Source organism: Carcharodon carcharias, chromosome 1 (genome assembly GCF_017639515.1).
Source record: "Carcharodon carcharias isolate sCarCar2 chromosome 1, sCarCar2.pri, whole genome shotgun sequence".
In the NCBI taxonomy this organism is placed as follows: domain Eukaryota; kingdom Metazoa; phylum Chordata; class Chondrichthyes; order Lamniformes; family Lamnidae; genus Carcharodon; species Carcharodon carcharias.
Genome location: NC_054467.1, coordinates 114,589,346 through 114,601,987, shown reverse-complemented (window position 1 = coordinate 114,601,987; position 12,642 = coordinate 114,589,346). Strand labels below are relative to the sequence as shown.

The window sequence follows — 12,642 nt, the reverse complement described above, 5'->3', positions numbered from 1 at the left end:
TCCAATCTTATAACCTGCCACTAATCTTTATGAAATTGTTCACTTTTCCTTTCAATTTGATGCTATCTTTAATTACTTTAATTAGCCACAGGTGGTATTTCTTTCCCCTAGTGTCTTTCTTTCTCACTGGAATGCAAATTTGTTGAGTGTTATGGAATATCTCCTTAAATGTCTGCTGCTGCATCTCTACTAACTTATCCCTTAACATACTTTCCCGATTCACCTTAGCCAGCTCTGTCTTTGTACCTTCATTGTCCTTATTTGAGTTCAAAATACTGGTCTTAGACCCACTCTTCTCTCCTTCAAACTGAATATGAAATTCAATCATATTATGATCACTGTTACCTGGGGGCACCTTTACTATGCAGTCATTAATTAATGTCTCTCATTGCACATTACCAGATCTAGAACAATCTGCTTTCTGACTCTAGCACATGCTGCTCTAAGATTGTCCCAAAAACACTCTACAAACTCCTCTTCCAGGCTACCTTTGCCAATCTGATTCATTTAATCTATATGTAAATCAAAATTGCTCATGATTATTACCATACCTTTCTCCAGCTCCCATTATTTCTTCCTGTATACTCTGTCCTACAGTGTGGTTACTGTTTGTTGGCCTATAAACTACCCCAACAAGTGACTTCCTACCTTTACTATTTCTTATCTCTACCCAGACTGATTCTACATCTTGATCATTAGAACTAAGGTCATCTCTCTCTCTCCCTGTTATACTAATGTCATCCTTAATTCACAGAGCTACCCCTCCACTTTGTCCCAGCTTCCTGCCCTTTATAAATGACGTACCCTTGAATATTCAGGACTTTGTCATCTGCAGCCATGTCTCCGTAATGGTATCAGATCATACATATTTATTTCTATTTAAGCTCTCAATTCATCTGTCTTGTTATGGATGACACTTGCATTCAGATATAGATCCTTTAATTCTGTGTTTTTACCATTTTTGCAATCTCTTGCCTCATCTGCTGGTACACTCTGTCCATTCTGCCATGCTCTAATTATCACTTCTTTTAATTGGTACCTTGCTCTCTTGCCTTGTCTTCTCTCGTTAATTGATCACATCTTCTCACACCTGAACCCTTGCCCCCATTGTTTAGCTTAAAGCTTTCTCTACCCCCCTAGTTATATGAGTCGCCAGAACATTGGTCCCAGCATGGTTCAGGTGAAGACCATCTCAATGGTGCAGCTCCCTCTGTTCCCAGTACTGGTACCAGTGGATCATATATTGAAACCCATTTTTCCCACACCAATCTTTTAGCAACGCATCCAACTCCCTAATCTTATTTACTTTACACCAATTTGCTCATGGCTCAGGTAATAATCCAGAGACTATTACTTTTTGAGGTTCTGATTTTTAATCCAATTTAATCCAAAGAATCAACCTAGTGAACCTTCTCTGAACTGCCTCCAATGCACGTATGTCCCTCTTTAAGATGGCCAAAGATGAGCACAGTACTTGAGATGCGGTTTCACCAATGCGCTGTAAGGTTGTAGCATGAATTCCCTTCTTCTATACTCTATCCTCCTTGCAATAAAGGCCAGTGTTCCATTTGTCATCCTAATTACTTGCTGTACCTATATGCTAACTTCTTTTGATTCATGTCAGAGGACAACCAGATTCCTCTGTACTGGAGCATTCTGCAATTTCTCTCCATTTTAATAGCATTCTGCTTTTCTTTTCTTCCTGCCAAACTGGACAATCTCACTTTTGACCACATTATACTCCATTTGACACATTTTTTTGCCCAATTAATCTATTTGCATCCCTTTGCAGACCCTTTGTATCCCCCTCACAACTTGCTTTCCTACCTATTTTTGTATCGTCAGCAAATTTGACTATTATGTATTTGACTCCTTCATCCAAGAAATTAATATAGATTGTAAATAGTTGAGGCCTCAGCACTCACCTCTGTTACACTCCACTAGTTATATTTTGCTAACCTGTGAATGACCCTTTTATCCTGACTGTTACCTAATAGTAAGCTAATCCTTTATCTATGATACCCCAGCACCATGAGCTCTTATCATGTGCAGTAACCTTTTACATGGCACCTTATTGAAAGCATTTTGGAAATCCAAATACACTACATCTACTGGTTCTCCTTTATCCACTGTGCTTGTTACATCCTCAGAGGCCAGATGTCTGCCCATCTGTTCAGCCTGCTTTGTTGATACAGTTGTGAAATGGAATCTTATTATGAATACTTGGCCGAGTTCCAAGCTTCACTGGATTCAGCCCTGTAGGGAATGTTTACACAGCTGGGAAGGTCACTGCTATATTTGCTTGATGAACAGTTTTGTGAGCTTGTAATTTTTTTTTTCTTTGAAATGGTTTTTCAATGCTCGTTTTTTTATTTGATCATGATTAGAAGGTGCTAAGTAAATGAGATTTTTTTTCAATGGGAGTATGCATAGCTGTGTTTGACAGTATTGAGCTTGAAATAGGGGCAATTAAATGGCTTTTTTATTTCATGAGCATTTCAAAAGCTTCCTGGTGTTATTAGATGGTTCATTAGTTCTGTGCCTGGTAGATACTGGAACAGTACTTCAATGACTCAGCAGATATCAGGACATTAAACCAATGTGAAAATAAAACCACAGAGTCCCCTACATACACTAATATATGATCCACCATATATGAATGCAGAAGAGGACTTTATCCATTGAATAAAATACTCTAATGCATCTGAACCCTTTCACAGTGCTGGTCAATGTAATGGTCTCTTGCCTTTTAAAGACAGAGCCCTATGATCAATCGCTGCATTAATAACAACTTTTCAAACAGCATCTAATTACGGTTGAAGTTGACAAGAACTTTTAAATTTATCTGTCAAAAGTTTCCTGACTCCACAGCAGACCTCTGTCCAAGGTTCATGAACTGACTTACCTGGCATGGTTCTCTCAACTTTCAGTAACCCACCTGCCTTGAAAAAAATAGCAACCTAAAGGAAAATTCTATTTGCAGCAAGCATTTAAATAGCGAATCCAAAGTCAATTCTAAGTGCATGTCACGTCGCAACCCGCTATGTTTCCTGACCCAGGGAAAATTGCGGGCGGTGGGAATGGCCTGGTAATTTTAAATTTGCGGCTCTGCATACGTCCTGTTTGGGGTCCTGATGCAGTTTTGTTCGGTGACTCCCCAGCCAAAGGAATTGTCATTGCCTAGTCCCTTTAATAAAACTCTGTATGATTTTTAAAAATTTCAAAGAATTTCCTCTTAGCACCTTGTTACAGTGGAAATATGCATTGTATCTCAAGTTCTTCCTTCATATTTTAAATCTCTATAGTTTCCCATTCTTTGCATCTTTGTAACGAATCAACAGTGAACACATTCAGTGACTTTAATGTCTTTCATGAGGCACCCAAATTCCACACAGTACTCTAGCTGTGGCCTGAATTGATGAATTAAGATGGGCCCTCCTCATCCATAATTCACTTATGCTTTGTAGGGGTTCACTTTAGATTGTGTTTCTCAAGAGTGTGGATGTAGCAAAAGAATAAGCAAATAGTCTGGGCTTAAGTTTGTCTTCTGATATTTGGTGTTTTGAGCAAAATTTGAGCAACAGGTGAAGCTAGCTATTACAAGCTGCTCCTATGCAGTGGTAACATGAGTGGTATCTCCTTTTGAGGATGCCCCCATCAAGCCAAAATGATGATCTGCCTACCACACAAACGGGTAATGTGATATATGAATTTCAGTGCAGGTGTGATGCAAGGTATGTAGGTATGTAGGCCTTATGTCCCAACGACTGGTGAATTGTATAAAATAGCACATCCCTTTGGCTGTTCTCAACAGGCAAAGTACTGACCACACTCAATCAGCTATGCTTGCAAAACTCAGAACATAGGGCAGGATCTTCCGGCCCCGGCTCGCCGACGCGTAAAATGACACAGGATGACGTCGGGTGGAACTCCCAATGCCACCCCGTATCATTTCCATTTTCAGGTCGGCAGGAGTGCAGCCGAGTCAGCTGTGTGCCCGCCAACCTGTCAACAGCCTATTGAGGCCATTGAAAAACTAATTAAGGTTATTAATGGACCTGCCCGTCCAACCTTAAGGTTGGCGGGCAGGCCGGGAGCCCTGGCAGGCTTTGGAAAAAGCAAGAAACCTCATCCACGGGCAGGATGAGGTTTCATGAGGGTGTTTAAATTTTTATTAAAGGTTTCAATAAAATTTATGGACATGTGCCAACTCATGTGACAGTGTCACATGAGGGGACATGTCAGGGAAATTTTTTTATCATTATTACAAGTTTTAATTCCGAGCCAATCTCCATGAGGCAGCACTTAGGTTCAGGGAGATCTGTGAGCTCTTTTATGCACATGTGCTAAGGAGTGCACTGCCGGCTGAGGGAATTCCCCCTCCCCTGCCCGCACAGGGAGCACATAGCGCTTCTGAGCGGATGTCACGCTGGGTGGGCCTTAATTGGCCCGCCCATGTAAAATGGTAGCACATCTCTGATTGGGGGTGCCAATTGGAAGCGTGCCCGCTCCCACACCCCTGCTGCGCCGCCCCCCCCCCCCCCCCCCCCCCCCCCCAACCAAACAGGAGGGAAATTTTTCTCATAGTGCCCAACATGAGATGTGATTCTGCAATTGGACAGCACTTACTAAACAATCCCAATTGTGCTAAGAATTACAGTAACAGCTATTTAAGATTATTGGTTTGGCACACTTGCACGCATGCGAAGCTACATATATACACATGTGGGGCCTTGGCCTTTGCAAACAGAAAGACCATGCCCAGGCATTACCCCTTTTTTCAACTGAACAAAACTTGGGGTGACAGCCATTCCCTCCCCATTGCTATGTCTTGCCCAACAGAGTCAACTTTCCTGTTTGAATTTAAGCAAAAGTTTGGCAGTTGGTTGTCCACTTGTGCATTCATCATGGCAACACCTCTACCAATGAGAGTGCACTTGCCAACCAGTCAGCACCTTCTCATGCAGTATAAATTGTTGTTTTTAAATTGAAATAGGGATAGTTAAGTTACATTATACATTACATTACTTTCCTGCACTCCATTTCCCCTCATTCCCTATCCTCCATTTCCCTTGATTTCTGAACCATCCCATCACCACCCCAGATGCGAAACTGAATAAACATGCATTCTGGCCTTCAGACTAATTGGGCCTAGCTTTAAATTCAGCTCAAACTGATAATGGGAATGTATCCTTAGTCTATGGACTGAAATGAACTTTTGCAATTTCCATTGCTTTAAACTTTAACTTGGCACCAATTAACATTCTCATTTGGATGCTACATGTAGATTTACCAATACTCCTGGAATGACCAGGAGTTTCCTGGAATTGGCACACCTTCCTTGAAGCTTTGCATCCATTTCAGCAATTAAACTATTCTGCCGCAGTGAATCCCCACCATGTGCTCAGTGACATCAGCAGCTGCTGGTAGAGAAAGTTGCAGCTTGGCATCAAATGGAGGAGGTTTCGGCATTCACAGTTGAAGGGAAATATCATCAACTGGAGATTCTCAGAATTTGGAGAGGCTCAGAAATTGGGCAGCTGTCATGTCTAAAATAGATGGGGTTCCTTGGTTTCCCCTCATTCCCTGGCTCTCCGATTTCCCCTCATTTCCTCCCTTCCAGGCCCTCCGATTCACCTCAGTTCCTCCTCCTCCCACACCCCCCCCCCCCCACACACACACACACACACAGAACGACAAATAAATATACTCAATTGCAGGAGACTCTGTGCTATGCCTTACAAGGATATTGAAACAGGTATCCCACTCCTCTGATACAGAATCAAGATTCCTGGGCGTTTGGATATGATTGAAAATTAGGAAAGTACTGTAGATACTTTTGTCCTTGATCGTTGTTCATATGTCTATTTATTAAGTAAGCTGTCTGTTAGTTTATCACCTAAATTTTATATGAACATAGGCAATTGGAGTAGAAGGAGGTCATTCGTCCCCTCGAGTCTGCTCCACCATTCAATGAGATCATGGCTGATCTGTTTGTGTTTCGAATTCCACATCCCCAGCTACTCATGATAACCTTTGATTCCCTTACCTAACAAGAATCTACCTATCTCAGAAAAATCTTCAATGACCTTGCCTCTATTGCTTTCTGAGGCAGGGAATTCCAAAGCCCCTCAACCCTCAGAAAATAATATCTTCTCATTTCTGTCCTAAAAAGGTGATTCCTAATTTTAAAACCGTGCCCCCTCGTTCTGGACTCACCCACAAGAGGAAACATATTCTCCACGTCCACCTTGTCAAGACCATTCAGGATCTTATATACTTCAATAAAGTCATCCATCAATCTTCTGAACCCCAGTGGAGACAAGCCCAGTCTGTCTAACCTTTCTTCATAAGGTTTTGGTCTGATAGTGTATATTTGAGCTGCATATGAGATTCCAATAACCTATTTTAGAGTAGCAAAAGTTCTCTGTTTAATTCTGTTTCTTGCTATTTATAGATATTGTTTAGATATTGTACAATTAAAGATGCACTCAGTTTTAATAAGGCACTGTATCTGCTTATACAGTGGTTGATATTGAACCAGTATAGAATATCATGTATCCAACTCAAAAAAGTAACATGGAGTAAGGGATTGCTCATCAGCTTCTTTACATGCAGCATTTTTTAAGTTTATTCAGTCATTTCTTATTTAGCACTTTTTTTTATTCTACTTGTCATATGTCTAAACAAGATGCACCATATCAGCACTACTCTTGACTGTTGTTCTTAGAATTTTCAGGAAGATTACACAAGGAAATAATTCCTTCCACACATTCAATCATTTATTATGGTTTATTGGAACCCCAAGCATGATCTTAAAACTTAGCATAACAGCTTTCCCATGATAAAACTGGCTTAATGGCTAACTAACTTTATCTGTAATTATCAACAATAGTTATTCAAGATTCATTAAACAGGTACATATTTGTGGTCAGTTGTGCAAATTTGAAAGTTGTTTCGATTATTTGAGGATTGCTTTTGAACTATTGTTTATGACTTCTTTCTTTTTCATGTGTAGCTATCCAGAGTTATTACAAGTTCTACAAAAATTCAGGGAGCGTTGGCTATTGTCAGCCTATTGGTGTTTTACTTCGGGTAAGAAATGAAAATATTTACTGTTTTTAGGGGTTGGAGGGACAGGAGTTATTCTGAGCATGAATAGGACCTTTAGAGAATTGTGATGTGTGTTGTTTGAAGGGTCAGAGTAATTTAAAATACAAGCTCATGTGAAGCAGCAGACTTCTCATTCAAACAAGATATATACCCGTAAAAACATAATTCTGGGGTGTGGATAACAATGCATTGTTTTTCACTTCTGACGCATAGACACCCTGCCTGAAGCATAGTTTCATACTGGACTTGTTACGAGCCAGGTAGACATAACCTAGTCATTATGTTTGATGCTGCTTTCTTTCCTAACCTCTTTATTTGTATGGTCAGCCCATGACTTCTTACTAGTAACTCCTAAATCAGTGTTATCTAGCATAAAATGGTGATTATGCTCAAGTATGGCTACACAACATTGTGTTACATGTTCTAATTTTAGTGGAAAATACCTTGCATACACTCGCACTTGTTGATTTGCCTAACAAACATTGCCACCATTCATAACTAAAATATTAAAACACTCGCTCTGGTTTCCATCTTGCCATTTTACCAACAAACACCATGTGAATATGAATATTGAGGCCACTTGTTCAATAATTTGCTCATTACTTACTCATTAATTATAAATGCAATTGCTACATTTGGATTCCTTGTTCACTATATGTGGGTAATGTATTGGATAATGCAAGTCATGGCTCAAAAGTAGTTTATGCCATTATGGCTCAAATTCTCTTGTAATGCAGAAGCTTTTGTTCTTCAAAGGTAGGGAGAGATATTTTTCAGCCATTTATTAAACATATGCACTCTGATATTTGCTAGTTCCTTTTGTTGTCAATATATCAGTCTTGCACATGGAGAACCAGTTGTTAACTAACAGTTTCAGACAGTTTGTATTTCTGTAACTTTTTCTTTTGTTGGGAGAGGAGAGGTAATCTACTTAAGTATCCTGCGTTTGTAGCATTTGTTTGTTATTCTCTTCACTTCCCTATTTTCCTTGGGGACAAGAAGTAAAGTGGCATCCATCCTTCTTCTCATCTTGATTTTCTTAGTGCCAAAAATAATTTAACACTAATTACTTCCCCATATTTTGTAGCTGGCCTTTTCTCTCTCTGGTTTGGTCATTTAATAATAAAGAGTCATGAGGGCTGTTTGAAGTTCAACAAAATTGGGTTTTGTAGCTACCTCGTTTAGATTTTAGTCTGAAACTTTAGCTGTCATTGTACAAGCTGTAGTATTGGTGTGAAATTAGTTTGCTTCACACCAGTGTTGAGGTTGAGTAAGTTCCGAGTTAGGTCTGGCCTTACTTGACTTTACTACTTCACCCTATTGTATGATTGGGCCCTGACTTAGCTAATTTAGCACACAATTTCTTTGTACTTCTGTAAAATGGTTTTGCTTTGCACCAGTGCTATAATGTATAAAAAAAATATATAAGCCAACTGTATAAATGCAGTCAGTTTTATACTTTGGCAGCACTCCATAGTAAATAGGGCTTCCAATCTTCCCGGAAAGATTAGTAATCTATCAGAGTCACAGGTTCCTATCACAAGTGACTCCTCCATCAACCTGGGGGAAATCACTGATTTAATTTCTTGCTACAATGCACCAACATGACCAGCAGACACTGATGTGAGGTACTGTAAATAATTGCTGACTGTTGGCCTGGTAACCGGAACAAGATTAGACTACATTAATTTTGAACAGAATTATTTTCCAGCTTTTCCAATAAATTCTTCACCATTTTCTGCTCAGTATTGTCGCCTGCAGAGAGCTTCAGCTGACTTGGTGTGGGGGTGGAGATGAAATCTGGGTGGACGAGCTTAGAATTGGAGGACTCTGAAATAGGCATCACTGAAATTGGTGACTCAAGAATAGGAGGGAAATATGAAGGGTGGGAAATGGAGCTTGGTGGAATGAAGATGGAGACTGAGGGGAATATAGGCGCTCAGGGGAGCACTGGGGAATGGGGACTTGAGCAGAGTGATGGAGATGGGGAAATGGGCTGGGAGCAGCACTAAGGAGAAAGCAGAAAAAGGATGAGTGAGGAGGTCCTGATTGTGGGTAAACAGAGATTATTTTGATTGATAGTTGAATGAAGAATTTGGGAATGGAAACCAAGGATTCTCACTGGAAAAAATAAAGGGGAAGGGAGGAAGAAGGTCCTTGAACTGAGGGCTATTAGTGAGATCCTTCACCAAGTGTGACTGTTGAGGTGTAGACTAAAACTTCATTTCAATAGGATAAAGATTTTGTGATCAGGCAGCATATGGTTAGATGTTATGTGTTCAAACCTCCAAAAGACAAAGTTGACAAAATAGAAGCAAAACATTTTCTTCTTGCAGCTAATTTTATCATGGTCACTGAATTAACAAAAGTTATTTAAAACAAATCTCTTTAATACTATATTTGGAAATCAAACATGTGACTGAGAAGTATTAAAATAAACAATGCTTAAGGCCTGTTCTAAAATTTAATATATATTTAGTTACACTGTGAATAGAATGCTCAAAGGTTAATCAAACTGTTGAATTTTATCCGTCTTGTAGTAAGACATTTGTGCAGTTGAGAATTATAAAACATATTTGGTGTGAAGTAGCCTATCTATTTTCGTTGCAGCGGCTCAGAAGTATTTGTATCTGCAGTGTTGTTGCCAACAACCAGAACTACTTAGCTAAGCAATTGTGTATAAAAATACTTCATTGAAGGATTGATACAAAGTTACTTCCTCAACTCTGATAATGTATTGTGAATTGCCGTTGAAAGATTATTTTCATTGTCACGGGGCATTTATACAAACCAAAGCAATGTTTTTCTTGGTGCCTTCAACATACTGTTTAGCAAGTGCATTCCTGACACATGGGGCAAGATTTCCCGATCAGCATGCAGGGGCGGAACCCACACGCCAACGTGTAAAATGACGTGGGATGATGTCGGGCAGAATTCCCAATGTCACCCTGTGTCATTTCAATTTTCAGGTAGGTAGGGGCGCAGCCTAATCAGCTGTGCGCCTGTTGACCTGTCAACAGTCTATTGAGGGCATTTAAAAAGTAATTGCACTAGCTAAAGGACCTGCCCATCCAACCTTAAGGTTGGCGGGCAGGCCGGGAGCCCTGGTGGGCTTCAGAAAAAGCATGAAACCTTATCCACGGGCGAGATGAAGTTTCATGTAGGTGTTTAAAAATTGAATTAAAGTTTAACTAAAAGAGATGGACATGTCCCAACTCATGTGACAGTGTCACACAAGGGGACATGTCAGGGAAATTTTATTTTTCTATTTTTAACATTTTTCAATTTGGTGCCGATCTCCCTGAGGCAGCATTTAGCTTCAGGGAGATGAGTGCGCTCTTCATGCATGCACGAACCCCCCCCCCCCCCCCCACCCGCACAGGGAGCATATAGCGCTTCCTGGCAAACGTCACACTGGGCCGGATTTAATTGGCCCGCCCATGTAAAATGGCGACACGCCCCCAAAATGGGAATGCCGATTGGAGATATGTCGACTTTGGCAGGGGCGGGGGGTGGGGGGGTGGATTCTGCCTATGGGTATTAGTACTTTAACGACCAACTTGATCCAGGTAAAAGTAATCATGATAAGAGTCTGGTTATTATAGCCCCTCGCCTTTTGTATCCTAATAAAAGGATATCCAGTGTTCTCGGACATTGCCTGAAAATGCTTCCAGTCTCTCTTTTATTGACATAATTGATAAAATTCACTCATAATCCGTAAAGTATTTGGAGCAACTGCAGACAATAATATATTTCTACAAATACAAATACCAATTGTAAGGAAAATCAGCTGCAACAATCGAAAAATCAAGATTTTATTTTGTTTTTCTTTCTTGCTTTATACTTGCCTAGGTAAAATGCCTTTGGGTATTTCTAAGTTAATTGTGCTGCATAAATGCTAGTTTATGTCTGTGTTGTTTAGAGCTGTAGGGCACAAAACACTTCCTATGAGGCTTAGTCCTGTATTTCAACATCTTCTGGAGTGCATGAAGGTCATGTTGAAGGTGGTAAAAGTTGAGGATTATTCTAATTGAGGAGGAACTTGCTGGTTTGTATTATTGGGGACATGGTAACAGGACACTTAGAAAATCATCATATGATTAGGCAAGGTCAACATGGATTTATAAGAAGAAAATCATCTCTGAAAAATCTATTAGAGTTTTTTGAGAATGTAGCTGATAGGGTGGATAAGGGGGAATGGATATTGGTGGATATAATGTATCTGGATTTTCACAAAGAATTCGATAAGGTGCTACGCAAGGGGTTATTACAGTTGGGCTTGTGGGAATGGGGCTAATACATTAGTATAGATTGAGGATTGGTTAATGGAAAGTAAACAAAGAGTAAGAATAAATAAGTCATTTTTGGATTGGCAGATTAACTAACTAGCAGGTTACTGCACTGGGGCTTGGGCCTTAGGGCCTTAACTACATACAATCTTTCTCAATGATGTAGATGAGGGCACCGAGTTTACTGTATCTAGGTTTGCTGATCTAAAGTTTGGTGGGAAAGTAAGCTGTGAGGAGAACACAAAAGAGGCTGAAAAGGGACAGATTGATTGAGTGGACAAAACATTGCAGATTATTTGTAATGTGGGGAAGTTTGAAGATATTCATTTTAGTAGGAATAGAAAAGCAGAATATTTTTAAGTTGGTGAGACACTGGAAAACATTGGTAATTAGAGGAACTTTGGTGTCGTACACGAATCACAGAAAGTTATCGTGACTTTATTACAAAGGAAATTGATTACAAGAGTAAAGAAATCTTACTACAATTACATAGGGTCTTGGCGAGACCATGCCTGGAGTTGTGTGTGCAGTTTTGGTTTCCTTACCTAAGGCAGGATATATGGTCCTTAGGGAGAGGTCCACTAGATTAATTCCTAGGATGAGAGGATCCTTCTTTGAGTAGTGATTGAGTAGACTGGGTCCATATTCCTTAGAAGTTAAAAGACTGAGAGGTAATCTCATTGCAAATTGTAAGAGTCTTTAAGGGCTTGAGAAACTAGATGCTCTGAGGGTATGTCTCCCTGAATGGGGAGTCTATAACATGGGTTCACAGTCTCCGAATAAAAGGCTGGCCATTCAGGACTGAGATGAGGAGAAATTTCCTCACTCAGAGTTGCAAATCTTTGGAATTCTCTACCCGGAGAGATGTGGATTGTCATGAAGCGATTGTTGTATATAATATTTTGGAAAACATTTCTCTTTTAAAATAGAGGTTTAGTCTGTGGGTCTGTCTTAATTGGATTAAAGCCAGCTAGTCTGGGTGCTTTGATGGGTACTAGTTTTGATATGGAAGAGAGATGGCGTGCTTTTGCATTTTTTTGAATAAAGCATTCAAGAAGTGAGGTGAAAATTTGACGCCTATCTAGCAGATACCAAGCAATATGTTTATATTACTGATAAAATTGGTACTATGAAAGGAGTTTCATTGTTAAAAGGTGGAGTTCAAAGAGGCGAGTGAGACAATGAGAATTTGAATTCAATCAGTGGTGGCAGGTATAAAAACAAAAAAACTGCGGATGCT

At 39.9% G+C, this 12,642-nt stretch overlaps 1 protein-coding gene across 2 annotated transcripts in view; it reads left to right on the top strand.

Annotated features, from left to right (window-relative positions):
* tapt1b (transmembrane anterior posterior transformation 1b) overlaps positions 1–12,642 on the top strand; it is a 143,453-nt gene that overhangs the window by 91,742 nt on the left and 39,069 nt on the right. For both annotated transcript variants that reach the window (XM_041192247.1, XM_041192334.1), the window contains exon 12: positions 7,019–7,095. In XM_041192247.1, coding sequence (XP_041048181.1) covers positions 7,019–7,095 — 77 coding nt within the window. The remainder of the gene's footprint in view (positions 1–7,018; positions 7,096–12,642) is intronic.